The sequence below is a fragment of the Furipterus horrens genome, unplaced genomic scaffold (assembly GCF_987537825.1).
Source record: "Furipterus horrens unplaced genomic scaffold, mFurHor1.1.pri manual_scaffold_6, whole genome shotgun sequence".
Lineage (NCBI taxonomy): Eukaryota > Metazoa > Chordata > Mammalia > Chiroptera > Furipteridae > Furipterus > Furipterus horrens.
In genome coordinates, this window is record NW_028327176.1 from 24,488,723 (window position 1) to 24,510,142 (window position 21,420).

General features: G+C 42.7%; 1 protein-coding gene across 1 annotated transcript in view; it reads left to right on the forward strand.

Moving 5' to 3' along the window:
• Positions 1 to 19,312: 19,312 nt before the first annotated feature.
• TMEM178A (transmembrane protein 178A) overlaps positions 19,313 to 21,420 on the forward strand; it is a 51,586-nt gene continuing 49,478 nt past the window's right edge. The window contains exon 1 of the mRNA XM_090280227.1: positions 19,313 to 19,775. Coding sequence (XP_090136353.1) covers positions 19,376 to 19,775 — 400 coding nt within the window. The 5' untranslated portion in view covers positions 19,313 to 19,375. The remainder of the gene's footprint in view (positions 19,776 to 21,420) is intronic.

Here is a 21,420-nt window from a genome sequence, read left to right on the forward strand (position 1 = left end):
AAGCCCAAATGTAACAGGTGAATTACAGTTGGTCTAGAAAACTGGATGCATTGGAATTGGTCCATGCATACAACTAGACCCCTGAAAATATTTTCTCAAAGCTGAAGACAATTTCAAAAGTTGGAAATTGTCCCAGGATTTTTCCAGGCATTGAAGTTCAGATACATAGGCTGGGACTGTGGGAGCCAAGAGGCTGAAGGTGTGAGCAGGCCACTGAGTAGAAGTGTAGTGTAGCATTGCCAGTGCCTCACCTGGCTGGTGAGAGTTCAATATTCCCTGTCTCCAAATGGAGACTGAGTCTGACCTTTGTACGGAATAGAAGTTTTGTCTTTCTCTTGTTTCTATTCATTAGAATGTTCTTTACGAATGCTCACTAACTGTGACATGACCTCCTCAGTATAAGTAAAGCAACCTAGGCTGGTGTCAAAAGTTTCATTGTACACACAGATGCTGCAAGTCAGCAGGAACATAGAGTTTGACAGGGGGAGAGGTGAACCATGTGAGGGCTGAGTCATTCTGCAGAGCCTGCCAGATAACCCCGCTTATGCAACGAGTTCTATTCCAGGGCCGACTCTGCTCCATCTAGACTGTATCTACCTGGGGCTTGTACATAATTGTCAGCATGGAGGCTCAGTGAGTGGGAAAAGACTGATAAAAGTCAGGCATGACAGTTACTTAAAATAAAAACAACTGTCTAGTTTCTCTGAGCCTTCCCAAAGGTGTCTACCCTCTGACTTCCAGGAATCAACTCTACAGAAATACTCAAACAACTGTCCACAAATAAATAACGATGAAGTTAATTATAATGATAGCACCACATATAAGAATGACAAACTGGAAATAACCTGAATGGGAGGGGGCCATAGCTTGTGATTCATTCATGCAATGGAATATTATATAGTCAGAAAAACAGCTAGATAGTTTATATGGGTAAAGATGTTCACCATCAATTGCTGGGGAAGAAGGATTAAATTATTTATAAAAATATGTTAAGGAACTAGTATAAATGACCCATGGACATGGACAATAGGGTGGGGATTGACTGTGGGAGAAGGGGTGGACAGGGTAGTGGGGGAGCAATAGGGGAAAAAGTGGGACAACTGTAATAGAAAAACAATAAATAAAAAAAAAGCAAACCATGATACCATTTCTCTATTAAGAAGTGTGTATGTAATAGTGCCACCTTTGGGGGTTGGAGCTGGGGCAAGTGGGGGAGAGAACATCATTGCTCTGGCTCTCGATGTTTGTGTTACTGGAAAGTTTGTAATTAACATGTATTACTTCTGTAACTAAACATATATTTGCAAAAGGAGATTAAATAATTTAAAAGCTTCCAGTCAAGATTCCCACAGTAATCCTGGGATTACACAGTAGCCAGAAAGAATAAATCCATAATTACCAGCCGAAGTTTTCTAGTAGTTCTAGGCTACTAAATGAAACATTTCTTCCAAGTGTATTTCTAGCATATGTGTTCTGTCTTCTGAAAGAAAGTAGGATTATAAATCTGAGGGCCCCTGTATTCTATTATTAACATACATCGTTCGCCTCCATGTTATATTTTACCAAGCACTTTTTACTGGAAACTTGAATAATACAACAACGCTGCGAAGGGGTACTGTTATCCTCATTTTCAGGAAAAGTAATTGAGGTTTAGGGAAATTAGCTGACTTGCTCTAAATCTCACAGCTATTTGGGGCGGAACTGCAGTAGAAGGCAGATAGGGATTGCATCCCCAGTTAGCCCTAGAGATAAATCACTGTTTTTCTAGGTCTTAGGTTCCTCAACTATAAAATGGATGGGAAAGTTTTCTGAGGATAAAAGTATGCAATTATTTAAATATAACCTAGTAAGTACTTCCTCCCCCTCTTCCCCAGTGAACTTTGGGACAATTCCATGAATGTATTTAGAGATACTTAAGTTGTAAAGACAGGGCAGGCATCCTTTGTATTAGCATATTCAGGTATAAGGTAAAAGGCTGTGTATTTGTGGAGTGGTTTAAAGGACAAATTATTGCAGATTGGTTGAAAGGAGCCCAAAGTGATATGGTCGCAGCATTCCTGCTGTGGCCCTACCTCCCGGTTGCACAGATAGGAAATCGAGAAGCTTGTGCATATTGTCTGTCTGTACTAACTCAGGTGATCCTGGCCCACCAGAGGTGAATCGTGGTTCTTCTTTCCGGGCCTTGGGAATTTCAGCTGCTTACATAAGGATTCTATTTGAATTAAAGAGATGGTTTCACACAGATTTAGTTGGTACATGGTAGCTCTAAAATGTTTGCTAAATAACGGAATTTGCAGTGTATTTGGCAATGGGTAAACTGAGTTAAAAAATGACTTTTCTTATGACATCATCTTGGCTTTTTAGTACCATCTCCTAAACAACTGAATCCTAATCTTTAATTAACCTAATTTTCTGGCTTTTTAGTACCATCTCCTAAACAACTGAATCCTAATCTTTAATTAACCTAATTTTCTTGAACCTGTGCTCACAGAGCTGTGTTTTAAGACATAGGTTTTGTTTTTATTCAGGTATGGTAAGGTCATAGATCAAGAGATGGCTGCCATTGAAAAGATAGTTTGTTGCAGCAGTCCCTCCAGAGTCAACAAGGCCCTAGATGTCACAGCTTTATACAGGCTGATATAAATTAGGTTAGACTTAAAAGAAAGCAAAGAATTGGCAAGCGAGACTGTTAATAAAAATTGGATGTACAACCTATCACTCTGTATAATATGTGTACTAACATATAACACTTTCATTGCAGGTTACTGGTTTGCCATTAATAAGTATGGGAAAGGCTTATGTCTCTTTTTCTTCCAAGACTTTGTCATTTGAGATAGTCTATTTTTTTTTTAGTTTTTCTGAAATTAAGCTATACAATTTAATTACCAAGTGACAGTGGGCTCTTAATGGTGGGATTTTCTAACTCCTTCCATCACATCTTCATATACATAAACACACACATTATTAACTCACTTGTCAAGTTATGGGCAGTATATACAGTAGTCCCTCTCTATATCGTGGTTCGCTTATCGCAGCCTCACTATATCGCGGGATTTAAAAAAATATTATATTTAATATTTATCGCGGATTTTCATTATATTGCAGGATTTTGCACTACTGTATACATATGTTGTTAAAGTTATGTAGGTTTAAGAGTGTAGAATATGTTTAAGAACATAAGTAGTGTTTATAAAAGTGTGAAAAAGGTTAATAAGGGAGTGGGAAAGGTTAATAAGGGCCTGGGAATTGTTTATAAATGTCTGGGAAGGGTTTATAAAGCCTTAAAATATACATAAATACTAAAATAAATGTAAGGTTCCTACTTTGCGGATTTTCACTTATCGTGGGTGTGTGTGTCTAGAACGTAATACCCGTGATAAGTGAGGGAATCCATCGGCAGCCGTCCGTCTCGAGAGACGATGGTGTAGCTTCTTAAGAGTCTATCTGCACCGCCGAGAATGGCTGTGCAGTCCAACTCGGGAGTGACACGGTATCTGTCTCCTCCCGTGTTGAATCGACATCTTGTGATGACACTGGAGTGTCCTCTCCAGTGAAGCTGAAGCTACAGAGCCTCGAGAGACGATGGTGTAGCTTCTTAAGAGTCTATCTGCACCGCCGAGAATGGCTGTGCAGTCCGACTCGGGAGTGACACGGTATCTGTCTCCTCCCGTGTTGAATCGACATCTTGCGATGACGCTGGAGTGTCCTCTCCAGTGAAGCTGAAGCTACAGAGCCTGGGCAGGGTGATATGGAGGGTCTACTGTTGCCCATGCAGCAGACCCCCCCTCTCTTCGCAGCTGAAGGGTCCAAGGGAAAGACAGAGTCAATACAGCTTGGCTTCAGGTGCGCCGCAGGAGTTGCCGGTGTTGACTACAACGTCAAACCGCCTTAGGGACTCCGGCTCCGGATTTTCTGTCGGGGTTTACTCCCTTAGCCTTTCCCCTGAAGAGGTATGCCGCAAGGCAGCGGAGGTTTTTTGGAGTCAGAGTTTTCCTTCTCTGATGTGCCCTGACTGGAAGATCGAACCAGCGACACTTAGCTCGCAGGCCGATGCTCAATCCACTGAGCCAAACCAGCCAGGGTAGTGAGGGAATACTGTATGCATAAATGTGTGTGTGAGTACAAGTTGATAAACACCCAACTTTCATTGTCTACCTTTCTTCAAGGTACAGGAAGGTACTATGGAACTTCAACAAAAATGCATTTTAAAGTTGAAAGAGATATATCACATTATTGCCCCTCTACTGTCCTGCCCTTGTCTAGATAGGGAGAAAAGGTCTCTGAAAAGTGTACAGATAAGCACACATCATTCATTTTTTCAGGAATGATTTATGTTAAGATATCATCAAGATCAATAGATTTGTTTGCTGTATTGCATGGTTCCATTAAGTGAGCCTCTATTAAAAATCAGCCCACATATAGACAGTTGAACATTGATTTGTTTTTACAACGAATGATGAGTGCTACTGCCGTTCTCTTCTCCATGCACATGCCTGGGCAGGGACACCCTGCTGAACACCGGGAGGTGGGGCAAGTCATAGACTGCCACCAAAGCTTGTGCTTGGGCTGGGCTCCACCAAGACTAGGGTGTTGAACTGCTTGTTGGCCTGTGTGCAAGGATTCCCTTCCATGCAGAATGGGCAAGACAAGGCTTATATGCAAACACATTTTTAGATGACTGCATCCATTTTCTTGTTCAGCCAGAAAAGTAACAGGTCTCCAGGCCAGAGGCTCTCTTTGCTGGAAGGGTTCGAATTAACCCTTTAGTCATAACCGATTTCTTTCTTTCATAATCTCATCCATGGCTGTACAAGCAGCTTTCCTCCAAACCCCTACTCAGATATCCTCTCAGAATGGTGCTAACTAGATAGACACAGGTAGTCCAACTTCAAATAGCTAATGTACTTCTTTCTTATCAGAGCATCATTAACAAGGGAAACAAGCCTCGATGCTGGGGCAGCAGAAGCGGTGTTACTGAACAAAATGGGCTTCTTTCACGTGGTGCCTTGGTGTAAAACCCAACGATTAGTGTTGAGGAAAACAGGTCTTTATTTACAATATTGCAATCTGGGTGGGGATGTGAGTACTCCTGCTCTGAACCCTGTTCTCCCACAGGACCCAGTACTTCCCTTGCTCCGCAAAAGGCTATTAGCCAAAACCAAACCTGATAGTTCCCCATCCCTTATCTGTCAGCTGTCTCCTTCAGGATCTGGGGTATGATGTCATCAGCCTCCCTATAACAGTCCAGGAAAGCATGCACCATGTTGCACCGGATCATGGTGAAGTCCAGGTTTTAACAGAGTCCTTTTCGCATGTAAAAGTCCAGAAAGTCCAGGTCTGCAAAGCAGAGTCCTTGGCAGCTTCAGAGTCAGCTGGAGCAGCACAATCAAAAGAGCAGTGTGCCTGCTTTCTTACTAACCTAGGCCCCATGGCCGAATTATCCCTGTGAACCGCATAGCTGCTCCTTTCTTCTCTCAGACCACATGGTCCTTTGTCTCTACAAATGGCTGCTGCCTTATTTTTAAATCCCCGACTGTGGCCTGTGATACAGTGGGCAAGGTAACCGGTTCTGACCATTCACAGAACCTTGCACAAGCCTTGCATGCTCTTTGGTCACCATTCTATGGTCAAAACCCCTCCCATCTCCTTGGGGCCTTGGAAGGCCATGGCTATTTGCACAACTAAGACACTAGCTACCAGCCATAGATATGCAAAGACATCTCTTAAGAAAAAAGACTGTGCTCCACTGAGTCCCATCCCGTTCCCCAAACCACAGGCTGCAGGGAATTTGGGGATGGCCTTTTCCACCCTGTAACAGTGGCGCAGGTGTAATTCGGCTTCAGTTGAAGCCTCTGCATTCTATACCAGGACCTCAACTGTGTTCTTGCCACCTTTCACATTTATGGTGCTAAGAATATAAATGTTCTTCAGTTTCTCCTTCTTTTTGTTTTGTTTTTTAGTTTTTGGCTGTTTCTCCATAAAGCATTCATGAACTTTCCACATTCCCCCCCTAAATTTATCCACTTAGCTTCTGTTATTTCTACTAGTTATCCTTGATGTCTTGTCTTCCTCCTGTACAATAAATTCCTCCTCTGATCAATACTGCTTACCCAGTATGTACCTGCCTTAGAAGTAACTCTCAGAAAACTTGGAGTTTTTGTCAGAATTCAAAGGCGGTCTCTAAGGCCTTGATCACTTGACTTCAGGTAATTAGCGTTATAGCTACATATGCTTCATTCTGTTAAATGCCAGGTGGAAGAAATTCATTCTGACTGAAATCAAAGTGAAGTGGAAAAAAAAGTCTCTGCCCTTTGTTATAGAAACAGCTCATGATTCTGCACAAACCTGACACAACTCACCGAATGCATCTTTTCTGTGACTGTTAGACACAATCACTTGCACCCAGGCTTCTCTTTGGCTTTCTGGAGCACCCCCACAATCATTTCTATTCCTGGATGGCAGATAGAGTAGCACCCTGGGCGAGGGAATGAGTGCTCAGCTGAAATAAATGCCTGAAGGAAAAGGAGCCTGGCGCTAGGAGAATTGGCGCAGACATTCACTCTCCAGCTGTTAGGAATTTTTATTGTCATACCTTTGGAATTCAGTAACCCCTTAGAACATGATTAAAGAGGGAGCAGGGGAAGGGAGGAGGGGAAGTAGTGCTGAGCTGTGGGCTACCTGTCTAGGAAAGGAAGCAGTTACCACTGTATTTGTTTCCGATTGCTGCTATAACAAATTACCACCACCTTAAGGACTGAAAACAAGACAATTTATTATCTTACAGTTCTGTGGGTCAGAAGTTCAAAATTAGTCTCACTGGACTAAAGCCAAGGCACTGGCAGGGCTGAATTCCTTTCTAAAAGCTCTAGGGGATGATCTGTTTCCTTCTGTTTCGAGGTTTCCTGTATTCCTCGGCTTACTTCCTCTATCTTCAAAGCCAGCAACAACGCATCTCTACCCATTTTTCCATTGTATGCCTGTCTCTGAGAGGTTCAGAATAAAAAGGCCTGCTTAATACGGGCTGATGTAAATTAGGTTAGATTTAAAAGAAAGCAAAGAATTGACAAGTAGAAGTGTAAATAAAAATTGAATATCTAACTTATCACTCTATATAATATTATGTGTGCTAAATATTACGCACTTATTGCAGATCAGAGAGTTGGCATTAAGGAGTATGGGAAAGCTTAAAAATGGAGAACCAGGAAAGGTTTTAAGAATGCGTGGGATCAGACTGGACCCACCTGGGTAATCCAGGATAATCTCCTCATTTCAAAATCGTTAATCATATCTGCAAAGTTCCCGGTGCCAAGTAAGGTAACATTTTCATCAGCTGAGGGAGGGGAGAGGGAACTAGTCTATCTTACTACAATTACAAAGTTGATGTCCTCGCTGAGATACAAAGTAGAAGCCTTTACCTTTAGGTCTATCTTTTTTTTCCTCCGATCTAATGGCATTTCCATAGAGTTAAAAAAATTTTTTTTTTTTCTATTTCACATCACACTAGTCTGTGGCAAATGAAATTTTATTATAGGCAAACAATAATATTAATGATACTATATTTTTTTCTTATTCAAATTAAGACTTTAAGTTTTAGGGGTAACTTTGATTTTTCCTTCTTCATGGCTGTTCTTCAAACATACATGACCTTTCTCAGCCTTCAAAATAATTCATTTTCCCAACTCTCTAGGGACAGAATGATTCCTGTTCCTCCTTTGATTGCTAAAGTTCTCCAAAAATTAATCAACATGTATTACTACCCCACCCCCACCCCCACCCATTCATCCCTCTTTAGGACACTGACCTGATGAAGGCCCAGGGGTCATGGCGCCGAGGCCCCTTTTCTCTCTTCTGCTGTCAGTAGAATGTTCCTGCAATTCTCAATACACTGACCAGGTCCGTCTTGAAACTTCCCTTGCTGGCGGGGGTGGCTCTCCTGATTCATTCACAACATGCTGCTGGCCCGTGGTTTCTCATCCTCTACCTTGCCTTTGCCTCCACACATGACCTCTGCTCTTCTTTCGATACCACTCTCAAAAGACTTCTCAACAAAGGTGCCTCTATGTGGATACCTGCCAAGTCTAACTACCTGGTGGACACTTTTATACAGATAACCTTTAGTCCTCTCAAACGCAAATGGCCAGTGCTTATTAAATCTCCAAATTTGTTCTCTCTCCTGATTGATTTACTCCTTGCTTATATAAAGGTTATTTATTTTTGTCAACACATCCACCTTCGTCTTACTCATCTTGGCTTGCATCTCCAGCATTTGTGGCCCCCCCCCTCCTTTAAGTTGACCTATTCACTATTTTTATTCAAATTGTTTCTGGCATCTCTGCTTTTGTTTCCAATGCTGCTATCATGACCCTCATCAACCAGGCCTGGGTGAGCTGAACTTCTTCTTACCAATTACTTTACCATCACCGCTAGATTAATTCCTAATCTCTCTTCTTGTATTATGTGATTCTTCTTTTCTTCATTGTCTAAGAACTCAGTGTTGTTTAAACTCTCTACAGTCTTAATCTACTCAATATTTCCAAATTTATCCTAAACTTGTCAATTTTTTCAAAGAAACCCTCTGTGCTCACTGTCTTGTGAATCTAACTTATTTATTAGTGTCTCTGGGTTCACATGGTGTTCCATTCCTGAAATACTCTTCCTCTCTACCAAGTTACTCTCATAGATCTTTCAAAGCTCAAGTTCCAATTTCCCTATCAACCTTTTTTTGGGCCATCTCTATTTATAAGATTTCTCCTCCCTCTGAACACATTAACATTGACCGAACATATTATAGACCAGCAGAGAATTTCTGTAAGGTCCAATCATCCACCCACCCATCTTCTGGCAACAGCTGCAATGTCCTTCACTTTTTCCACTATTACAACACAGAAATTCTGCATGCATCTAACTAGGACAACTTCTCCCCTCGTCACTCAGATCCCTTCCCTCTTACCCATTCACCCAAGAACTCTACCTTGCTAAATCCAGTGCTTAATTCTCAGTTCTTCTCTTGCCTGACTGATCAGAAACTTTGAGACCTTGATGACTTTCTCCTGTTTGAAACACTTTCTTCACTTGGCTCCTGGAACCCCACCCTCTCCTATCTCTCTGGCCACTCCCCCTTCATTTAATTTTGCTGGTTCCCACTCATCTCCTAGACCTCACTTTTGCATGTCTCAGCCCTTGGCCCTCTTCTCTTTTCTATCAACCCTCCCTAGGTAACATCATCCGGTCTCATGGCTTAAAGTACTATCTATATGTGGATACTGTTGGCTCTTAAATTTATATCTCCAGCCTGAACCACCGCCCCCCCACCCCCCGCTCATTCAGCATCCCCACTTAGATATCTAATAGGCATCTCAAACCTAGTGTGCCCCCAACTGAGCTCCCGTAATTTCCATAGCCTTCCCCATGCCCGCTGATGACCCCTCTGCCCAGTTGCTTCTTTTTCCTCTCTTAGCACATGTTGTACACATCAGAAAATCCTGTCAGCTCTACTCTCAATATCTCTCCAGAATCCAAACCACTTTTGTCACTCCACTGTTATCACCTCATCTCTGTCATCTCTCTATAAATGATGCAAATAACAGTAAGAGTGCAGGCCCTGGAGTCACACCTCGCAGGCTTTAATCTTGGCTCTGCCAAATCTTAAGGGTATAACTTTGGGCAAGTTATTTACCTTCCCTGTGCTTCAGATTCCTCACTGGTAAAATAACAACAGCAACACAACAACAGCAATAATAATACTACCACTACAATTGTTGCAAAGATTACATGAGAAAAACATAAAGTGCTTAGCAGAGTGTCTGGCAAATAGTATGTGTTCAACAAATGTTAACTACATGTTATTATTCTATAAAGCTATAAAAACTCCATGACAATAGCTGGAAAGCAGTAGACAAGAAGATCAGAGAAATGTGAAAATGGCCATTCTCCTAAGCATCGGCCATCCAAATACCTAAGCCCACACTGAACCAGGCTGCAGAATTATTATTCCAACCCACTCTGATCTATGCCTACTGCTTAGTATGCTGCTTATTTTGCACAGCTTTTACCTATAGATTTAGAGAAAAATACAGTTAATTCTTGAATAACCCAGGGTTTAGGGGACACCAACCCCCATGCAATAAAAAATCTACATATAACTTTTGACTCCCTGAAAAGTTAACTCTAGTTGTTCCTTGGTATCCACCAGGGATTGGTTCTGGGACCCCCATGGATGCCAAAATCTGCAGATGCTGAAGTCCATTATACAAAATGGCATAGAACAATGCATAAAGTTGGCTTTCTTCATCCATAGACTCCTAACCATGGATGGAAAATACTAGTATTATAAATCTGTGATTGGTTGAACCTGCAGATGTAAGCACTGGGGACACAAGGGCCAACTATATATTTATTGAAAAAAAATCACATGTAAGTAGACCCATGCAGTTCAAACTGTGTTGTTCAAGGGTCAACTGTAGTGTAGCTAACATTTCTTAATCATGCATTATTTGCTATTGTAACCTCTTTTTCCTTTGTCTTAGTAGTAATTTCTATAGCTCCTCTTCTCCAAACTTCCTTTGCAGTCCCAGGAACCTCTGACAGTCTTAGTCTTGATCCTGGCCATATTCTGGTTGACCTTCCCCTTCTAAATTCCATATTAAGTTTGCTGCCATTGCTACAAATATAATATTTAAATGGATGCTCTATAAACCCAGTTAGCAATACTGCTGTGAGAGCCATTTTCAGTTCTTATTTTATTGATGCAAAAAACAAAACAAAAAAAACTGGGTCTCTTGGCAAAAGTGGTTTATATGGAGGGGAAAAGGGTAAACTGCTGAGTGAGAATGGAAAAAGCAAGTAATTAAAACCATGCCCCACAAATTCAGGACAAAAAGAGTCAGACAGCTTTCAGAAAAGAAAATTGAGAAACTAAAAAGTATTTCGCGAAATATGCAGAAAGTAACCATTTGAAGTGAGGATTAAACTTCAATGTTTAAAACTTTGGGGATTTCTTCTGGCTAAATAGAAGGATCCTCAGGAGAAAATTCCCTTTTGTTGTTCTTTTGTTTCAGCAGGATTCATAAAGGCACATGGTGACCTGGTTGGAAAACACTAAGAGACATCTCCCCACTGCCAACCCCCTCCCTGACTTGCCACTCACATAGGCTAGGGCTCTTGATCACATACAGATTGCAGACACCAGATAAATTAGGCAGATGGAACTCATACATCAAAGCCACCTACTTGGATTCCTTTTTGGCCATTGGTGCATTTTCTCTCTCTCTCTTTTTTAATTAGCCTCATAAATCTGACCCTGACAAAGTCCTACCTCTCCATACCAGTAGTCAGAGGTGAGATGGTAATTTGCCCTTAAGCTTTCATTTACTTCTCCACTTGAGTGACTGTCAATGCCATGTGGCACCCATTCATTACAGGGGCTCAGGTGCGGCTGTGGGAAGGCGTGTTCCAAGTCCTGCCAAACTGGATACTCCTTCCAAAAGAACAGGATGGTTCTCCAAGCCCCGTGCGCATCAGATGATCACACTCCACAGTGCCTGCTGAAATCCTGGCATGCTGAGAGCTGTAAAGAACGTTGTTACGTAGTCTTCAGAATACCTGATTCATAACAGCTATTCATGTACTTGTGAATGATTACCTGGACTCAAGTAATTTTTCAAGAGGCTTATCCAAATCAAGAATTGAAGATAGGAACAGAGTTGTTCAAGGTGGGGGCCTTGCTCTCTGAGATGGGGCACCTATGTTGAATTCGTCATTTTCAGGGACATCTGTCTCAATCTCTGTCTCCTGGTCTTGACAACATAAATCTGGAATGTTGACCTGGCTCATGTGGGCAAAAGTTTGGATCTCTATTCATTTGTGGAGAGCTACCTTTTGGCTTCTAGTAGCTGCATTTTGGCTAAGTCTTGGATCCTTCCTGAGTCTTTACCCTTTCCTCCCCACCATTCTAAGAGAGAAACTACCTCTTTCTCTTGCCATCCAGATGCTATCCACAGGTAGCTTAATGTCCCCTTGTACTCTCAGGGCTTCCCCAGACCCTTGAGTAGAAAGGAGAAGGTCCAGGCACTCCCTATATTTCCCTAACGTCATTTTTACACCCTCTCCCCAAATATAGTAGCTATGAGCAATCATTTTCTGCAGAGGATTTTCTATCTAGTCCATTTAAAGTCTTTGAGAGATGGAGATACCTTATTCTTCTCTGAAAGCTTATTTCGGCTATTCACAAAGCAGTGTTAAACCCCCTTTATGGGCTCATAACAGAATAGCCTATTGAGGGAGCATAATGGTTTCTCACACTTTTGAATGCCTACCATTCCACCAATACTACAGACAATTTATGTTTTTAGGGGCCTCATGGTAGGCCTCCATGCTTTTCATCAGGACACAATTCTTGGGAGAATAATGTTCCAAAGATCATGGCTTGCAAATGTGAACAGTCACCAGATATTGTTAGTGATGATAAATAACAACAACGACAAGAGCTGCCGTTTATATATGGAGCACTTATATGTCAGCCTTTACATTCACTCGGTTGCTAAGTGCTCTATATTCACAATGCTTGATTCTCATAGCAACCCTAAGAAAAATATTATGACTCTTATTGCCATGTCACAGGTGAAGAAATGGAGGCTTGGAGAGGCTAAGTAAACCCCTCTCCCCGCACCACAAAAGAAGTCACACTAGAATTTGAACCAAACTCTGTATGACTCCACAACCCAGACTCTATATTGTCCTGTCACGATGTCATCATAGCATGTCGTTAGACTTCCCTGTCTTGCCGTTGGGTTTGTGCACTTTTCTTGGTTTCCCTCCTACCTTCTGTCCCAGTCTCCTCTGAGGCACCACATCTCGCAGTGGAGCTCTAAGTGCTCAAGCGCCCCAGAGCCCACCTTGACCTGAGCCTCTTAGCTTTTCTAGCTACACTTTCCCCTAAGCATCTCATCTAGTCCCAAGAATTTAAATATAACATATGTATAACACCTCTCTGCTGACATCTCTAAAATCTCGATCTTCATTCCAGACTACTTCCTTTGCTTTCAGTTTTATAAATCCAATTGAGATTTCTAAATGGCATCTCAAACTTAAGTCCAAAAAAGGTGTGAGGTTTTTTGTTGTTTTTTTTTTGTATTTTTTTTTTTTTTTTTTACTTCTCTCTAGTATGTTCTGCAACTCAGTGCATGATACCACCATTCAAACCTTCAAATCAGAAGTGTAGGCATGGGTCTTGATTTCTCCTTTTCCTTATGTGGATTCACAGTAATTCTGCAACTTCAGTCTCTACCCACTTGTCTGTTTCTACTACAGACTCTTTAGTCTAAATGACTAATACCCCTTTCTGGACTATTGTAATAGCCTCCTGACTGGTTCCACCCTCAGCCCCAATTCATTTTTCACATAGTCTTCTGAGCAACATTCAAAACATGAATCAACTCATTCCCCTCCCCTGCTTAAAATTCTTCAAAGATTTTCTTTTCACTAAAGTCCAAACTCCATAGAATGAACTTCAAGACCATGTATGATCTGACAGTTGGCTAACTCTGCAAGTGAATCACATACCACTTGTTGTCTCGTTCATTACTTTCTACCTATGGTTGTCTTATTTCAGTTCCTCAGTGGTACAAAGCTTTCAGGCCTCAGGACCTTTGCACTGGATGTTGCCTTTGCCTGGAATGCTCTCTCCCTGGCCCATAAGGGCTCAATAAATGTTAACTAAACAAATGAGAATAAGTATATTACATATTTTATCAACTATAATAGTAGATTATTATTACATGAATAATATAAATAATAAGTAATATTAAAATTATGTTAATAACTTATTGAGCCACTTGTAGTTATGACATTTAAATTATATGGGCTTAATATAATTAGTCCATGGGTTTTCTAAAGCATGTTTATATATTTACATGGATGGATTAGGGAGGAGAAGGGAACAGCAGTGGAGGAAACATATTTAGCATGTGATAGTCATGAATCTTTATTCCTGTGAGGTAGATGTTAATATCCCTGTTTCTCAGAACTTAGGTAATTTGAAGAAGTCAGGTAACTGGCTAAGAGAGAATGGAAAGGAAGCAGTTGGTCTGGAATATACAGGTGATCTGACTCCAGTGCCCATGTGTGGTCCCTAGGTCCTTGTGTCTTGGAGCAGACACAGCTGAGAAATGAGGTTTGAAGGGAAGAAAAAGGGGACACACCTGGAAACACTGGCTTTTTTGTTCACATGGGAAGCATCACTGGCCACTATGAGACTGGACATCTTAGTTATATTTAATTCTGCCTCAGTTGTCAAACACAGCCTGCAGGAGCTGAATTAGGCCCCGGCTTCAAAATTCAGTATCCATACACACAGATAAGGTGGGCATACAGTTAGGTATGACAGTTAATAAGATGCCATCTGCTAAAACATCACACACTGAGTGGGACTTAACATGGTTATGGGTTTCTTTGAACGTTATATATATTTTTTTCTTCTTCACCATATGTGCTTAAAGTCTCTAAAAAGGAAGTAGGAATGTGTAAAAGAATGGCGACATTCTGTAGTGTGTCAGTGGAATGAGAAACTTATCAGGCAATGTCTATTTCTGGGGGTTTGTGGTATTTTATGGTTCCAGACTTCCAGCTAGTGACGAAATGGCACTGCCAAGATGACTTACCACATGTGTGGGCTAGAGAAGAGCACCGTGGTGGGTGCTACTTCTAAAAGTTACTTTGGCTTTGCCCTGGACTAAGCTGACATACATACAGAAAGTTCCCCTTTTCCTTCAAGGCCTAATGAAATAACATCGAATTTGCTTGGTTTACACATATTTTTCCCAATGGACAGCAATCTCTCTGTCCTAGGTTTTCCTGTCCCATTTTGTTTGAACCTGTGTGAGAGCAGTCCTCCCAGGCAATCCCCACCCTACCCTCTTGCATTTCTGTCTTCCTCCTCCACCAGCCTACAGCTCCTGAGGGCACTGGCCATGGTTTCTTCATCTTTGCATAATCCAGTGGGGCCTAGCACAGTAACTTACATGGGAGGTGCTCAATATATGTTGCTGAATTAAAAAAGAATTGTTTTAGAAAACAATGTAGAATCATAACTTTAACACAAGATACTTCAATCATTTACAGACATGACATACTGTAGATCAATAACATAATGCTAAAAAAATGACCAAGAAAAGAAATCTCCACTGATGATGAAAGCCACTGTGTGGTTTAGGTTAAATTTCATGGTGTAAATTCTGTGGAATACAGATGTTTGAAATAAAGAAGGATATTGCTTTTGGTTTTGGCACTGGGGCAAAGGGTGAAAGCCTTTTTAGCATATTCAGGGTTAGCCTAGTATAGGTATATCAATAAATCATTGCCATGGCTCTGTGATAATCGAAATCTTTCAATCTCTCTCTCTCCCTTTCCCTCTCTCCTCCCCCTCCACTGCCCTCCCTGGACCTTTTTATAGGGAAGTATTTATTTTAAAACTTCCTGACTGTAAAGAAAAATACAATAAATGTCATAAAGCACCTATCTACATATTACGATAGTATGTTTAGAGCAGGCAGAGTATTTTGTTTTCTAAATATTTAAACACGGCCAACACATCAGTTGAGGTGTTAAAATGCTATGAGAATACTGGCAGAAACAAAGAAGGACTCTAGAGTAATAGAGTAGATAATTCTCTCTAACCTAGAAAGGAGAGTTGGGAGACGAAGTATTACATAATCAAAGTAACATTTCAGGAAGATGCACTTGGCAGCAGTATACAGGATCACTGCAGACCAGGTTGCTCCTGGAGTGGTGGGGACCAAGGAGGAAGCTGTAATAATAATCCAGATGTGAGGGGAGAGAAGCATAGTGACAGCATGTGCTGGAAATGTAGAAAAAAAAAAAGGATATAAAAGACATGTCAAAGGAAAAATCCCCATGACTTTGTGAATGCGATAGATAATTCTAAAGATTGAGTCTAGGTGACTTGAATGACTTGTCAATACAGAGTAAGAAGTGGGGAGGGGCAGCTGAACCACAGGAAGATATGAGTTCACTTTTGGGCGTACTGAGCTCAATCATACAGTGAGAAAGCTGGGTGGAAATTCTCTGACTCCAACCCTGTCATCTTAGGACATTGTAATTCTCTGAGGGGTGCATTGGGGGATAGCAGATCTGGGGACAGCAAAGAGATATTTAAGACAAGGAAAGAACAAGCTAAGTTTGCAAATGTTGAGGTCACAGCACAGCCTCAGCTGAGACATGCTATAGTGCTCTGGCTGGATATTTGATCTCACAGCATGTTGACTCCCTGCCAGGCTAAATGCCCTCATACATTGACTGTATTCTGGCTTAGATTTCTGCTTCTACTCATCTACAAGTATTTAGCTTGTAGTCAGGCATTACAACATGATGACTTTATAATTTAAAACATGTAAAAACAGTTCTTACGTTACAAAATATTGGAGCCTCCAATTTTGGAAAGTAGTCACGTAAATCAAAGAGTTAATATTCTGACTGTAATGGCAATATGCCTGATTGAATTCTCTTGGTCAAGTTTACTTCATCCTTTGATAACTAATTCAAAACTTACTGTCTCTAAGTAGCCACTTGACTCCCCCAAGCAGTTAGTTTATTTCGTTGTCCATGTTCCCACAACACTTTGTTCTTATTTTTACCAGAGCACACAGAACAGACTATGTGTCTGTCTGTTGCCACTAGGCTGGGAGCATCCTGAAGATGGAAACTATTTATTTGTCTTTGTATTCCCCACTCTCCTAACAGAGTGGGGGTTAGTGGGTGGTACTTCATTGTTGGAAATACCCAAAAGAGAAATGTTAAGAACACGGATGGAGCAATGTGCAGTTGCCGTAGCGAAGCCTGGGTACGCATCATATGTCACATCCCTGCTGATGGCGTTATTGCTGCACCAGCAGCAGCCACACGCTCATTACATGCTGCTGGCCCATATTTGTAATGTGTGACATTTTTTAATGAAATACTGTCAAGGGTAATTCATCATATAGTAACTTTTGGATTATATTCTGAGGCTGGCCTTAAACACAGACATATTGAACTTCAAGGATAATGCTATTTTCTGAAGAGGGTATGATCCAAGGGTTCTGGCTAGGAAAATGAGGCAGAACGTTATTTCCTTTTAAGTTCATCAGATGTGCCTGAAAAAGAGGTTTCCTTCCGTCTGCTCCAGCTGGGGACAGGGTTATTATGTGAAGATAATCAGGTGACTCTGAAATATGGTGGAATATTTCTTTCCTTTAGAACATCAGTTTGAAAAGGGAGTGAAGACTTGCTAAAGGTTTGTAATCACTTTATCTAAAGAGGCATTAAAAAATAAAAGGACACATGACAAGTTGAGTGAATTTCAGATGTCAACTGTGGCCTCACAGTCAAAGTTCTCTCTGCGTATCCATAAAAATCTACGATTTTTACACATATTATAGAGTATAAATAAAAGAAAGCTTCTAAATCCCATCATTTTTTTTGTGTAAGAACAGATAAGACTACTTTGATGAGCTTAGCATTTCCTTTTAAGGGAAAGCTTATAGGTGAGAGAAACACTAAAATTATAATTTTTTCTCTTCCTTAATTAGACTGAAGTTTACCATAGATCTTGTTGAAGCTGTGAGGAAATCCAGGCAATAATTCACATTGTCAGGTCAGCAGAAATGGGCATGGGGGTCCAATATGACTGAAAGATTTGCTTAAGTGATCTATCTGTGAACTGAGCAACTCAAAAGGGGCACAAGTCTTTATTGGAAATATATCCTCTGAAGATACTGAGCACAAACAGCAATGAAAATAAAATTGAGCAAGATTCTTATACCACCTTTACAGATGTCATTGCAGAGGAAATATATAAATCACATTAATACCAACTGATGTGGGGTGCTAATTAATAAGTCCCATTAAATTGTGGAGTAATGACATTTAGTATCTAATGAATGCCTCATAATCTCTTGATCATTAATATTTCATGGCATAAGAACACAAGAATTGGCATCCCTGGGCTCATGCAGCACAGTTTTCTGTCTCTGGGCACTAAGTGGCACAAGGGTATTGCACCTCTGTTGTAAGAATACACACATAAGCAGTTAACTCTTTCAGCACCCTGGTTCCTAACATTTCCTCATTTTAGAAAATGTGAATCTGCCTGCCATTCTCAGAATTAACATCTGTGACTACTGGGTGCCTTGGAAGAACAGAAGGGAGCTAACATGTTGACTTTGGTGTGTAGCATTGCTTTGTTGTTGACCCTCCCCACCCATGCAAGAAACTTGCACAGGAGAAAAATCATTACTTTGATTCATTACCAGGGCTTTCTTTATTCAAAGGCAATAATCACCTCACGGAGCAGGTGCCATTGCAGGGGTTTATTGATCCTATTCCCTTCTAGAAATTCCAGGAGGATGTCACTCTGGCAGGAGATGGAGAAGGGCAAAGAAAAAGAAGTCCATCTCTGAGCAGGCTGAATTGAAGTGGGAGAAACTAGCCATCCATCTACCGCTCCAGTGACACTTGGCATCTCTTTTCAGAAGAGGGGCTGGAGCAGAAAGACTCTCAGAGCTTGCAATGGTTAAGTGAGAGGGAAAGAGGCGACAGAGAGCTGCTAAGGGTGGGACAAAGGGTCTTGAGCCCCCAATCAATATTCCAAAGAGTTAACTACTACCATGCAGCCCGACCTGGATGGGATTTGCTTCTGGGTACAAAACGGGGCACTGATCAAAATCAAGTCGGACAAGTGACAAGACTGAGTCTGATGTTGGTGGATGTCTTTGAACGTTGTTGGAGGGCAGAGGACGCGAGACAGTGTGCTCAGGGGTAGTTGGAAAGAAGCATCAAGTCCAGGGAAGGGCCATAAAGGGACAGGGAGCTAGAAAACAGAAGGACAAATGAGCGGGGCGGAAAGAGAGAGGAAGAGTTGCAGAAAAGTAAGGGGAAAGTAGGGACAGTGTTAAGGGAAGAGAAGATAAGAGAGAAAAGTGAGGGCTGAGGGGAGGGACTAAAAAAGGAAAGGGGATCGCTGGAGAAAGGGGCCGACAGTTCGATCTGGAGGCGGGGAGAGGGGCAAGGGGAGTGAGCGCGAAGGGGGCGCAGAGAGCGAGCCGAGGGGGCCGGTAGAGGAGGGCAAGAAAGTGCGATTGGTGAGGGGGTGGGCAAGAAGACCCGGGCCGGAGAGGGGGCAGGCGGGAGGTGGGAAGGAGAGATAAGGAAGGGAAAGAGGGAGCCAGCGGGGCTGGCAGCCGGGGGGCGGGGAGGCCGCGGGAGGGAGGTGGGGGGCAGGTGGGGGAACGAGGGAGGGAGCGTGGAGGAGAGCCGAGGCCAAGTGCATTGTGTCTGGCGGCGGCGCGCGATCCCACCGGCGGCTGCAGCGGGGCGGGAAGCCATGGAGCTGCGAGCGCTCGTCACGGCGCTCAGCCTCGGCCTCAGCCTCTGCTCCCTGGGGCTGCTGGTCACAGCCATCTTCACCGACCACTGGTACGAGACCGACCCCCGGCGCCACAAGGAGAGCTGCGAGCGCAGTCGCGCGGGCGCCGACCCGCCGGACCAGAAGAACCGCCTGATGCCGCTGTCTCACCTGCCGCTGCGGGACTCGCCCCCCCTGGGGCGCCGGCTGTTCCCAGGCGGCCGGGGGCGCTCGGACCCCGAGTCCTGGCGCTCGCTGCTGGGGCTCGGCGGGCTAGACGCCGAGTGCGGCCGGCCGCTCTTCGCCACCTACTCGGGCCTCTGGAGGAAGTGCTACTTCCTGGGCATCGACCGGGACATCGACACCCTCATCCTGAAAGGTGAGCGGCAGGCGTGCCCTGCGCCCTGGGCGCCCGCTCGTGGAGCGCAGCCCGCAGTTCCCCATGGGCGCGCCGGTCCCTGCGGCCACCTCCCCGCCGCGTCCCCTCGCTCCTGGCACATTCATTCTTTCGTCCTTCCCCGCCGCCTGCCTTCTTTATTCTTCTCCCTTTCTTCCCCCTCCCTCCTTTCTTTTTCCTCTCTCACTCATCTTTCCGTGACTCTCTTCTTTCCTCCTCATCCTGTTCGTCCTTTTCCCCCTTCTCACAAGTCTTTGCCTCCTTATTTTCCTCTTCCTTCCCTCTCCTCCTCTTCTGCCTTTGTACACCTGCCTCACTTGGAATGCATGTGTAGATTTTCTTGAAGGTGCTCCCCACTGGGTTCCTTCCTTGGAGTTGTGCTTTCCTTTTAGAAATACCTTTGGAAGAAAAGTGCCGCAAAGCTCGGCAGAGGGGGAAAGGGGCTTTTTCTAGTATTGAGCCGATGTTGGTAGCAGATGGAACTATGTGGTGGCTGGCAGGTTAATGGGAGCTAAGAAGGCCTGCGGAACCTTCCTCCAAACCTCCTAAGAGCAGGGTTCCTATGGATTAGACCTCAAATATACCATCAATGCTTTGGTGGCAGCAGCTGAATGCAGATCGGACATCTATATTTTTTCAACCTCGGTGATGACTCGGCACACCATCCTCAGTGCCTAGGCACACCAGGGTGAGGAGAGGAGAGAACCTGCCCAAACCCATGGAAGCGGAGCTTTCGGATTTGCGCATGGAATCTCTATACAATCACTCTCTTTTACTTCTGTGCTATCTTGTAAGGCTGTTTCAGTTGTTGTTTTGTAGTTTAGCACTGAGTTGTAGAGCATCGATTTGATCTTCTGAAATCTACGCAACACCTGGACCCCATGTATGTAATCAGATAGTTTGATTTTTAAAAATAATTTCATTTATGTAAAAATATTCGATGTGACAGTCCTATCGAGGAAGCTCCTTTCTAACTTTCAGAGTTCCACCCTTAACATAAAAATTTTTTGAGATTAAAAAATAAAACAAAAAACCAAAACCTTTTTTTCCCTCGCACTAGCAAAAAAAAAGAAAAAGTCTAAAATCAGTACGTTTTAGTATTTAATAGCCATTCAGATAAACAAATGAACAGACTTGTGTTGAATTCCAGTTTGGAATGGAATTGCTTAGAAAAGAGGGGGTTAATAATATTTTGGCCTTCAGAATCTTGTTGGCATATTCTTCATTTCTCAAATGTGTCAACTTCCTCCTTCCTATGGCTAGCTCAGCTGGGGACTGCCATCTGAAACCTGTCTGTTTGTGGAAGGACTCCAGAGCTTTTGGGGGGATTATATACAGTAACCTTCCTTTGGGAAGTGCACCTTTTGCTTTCCTCTCCTAACTTGCATCCAAATCTGATTTCTCCTCAGGAAGATGCTGCATAATTAATTCTGATAGTAGCATAGCACATGAACAAACTGTAAAAGCTGAATTTGGAGGCTCAGTTATGGAATGCTCATTTAGGCAAGGCAATTTTGAAAGCTAAGCAGTGCAGTCTGTCTTTGGAAATGACAGAGCTGCACTTCGTTACACTCTTTCTGTGCCTAGAGTATTTGATTGCATGTAAATTGGATATAAAGTAATGCCT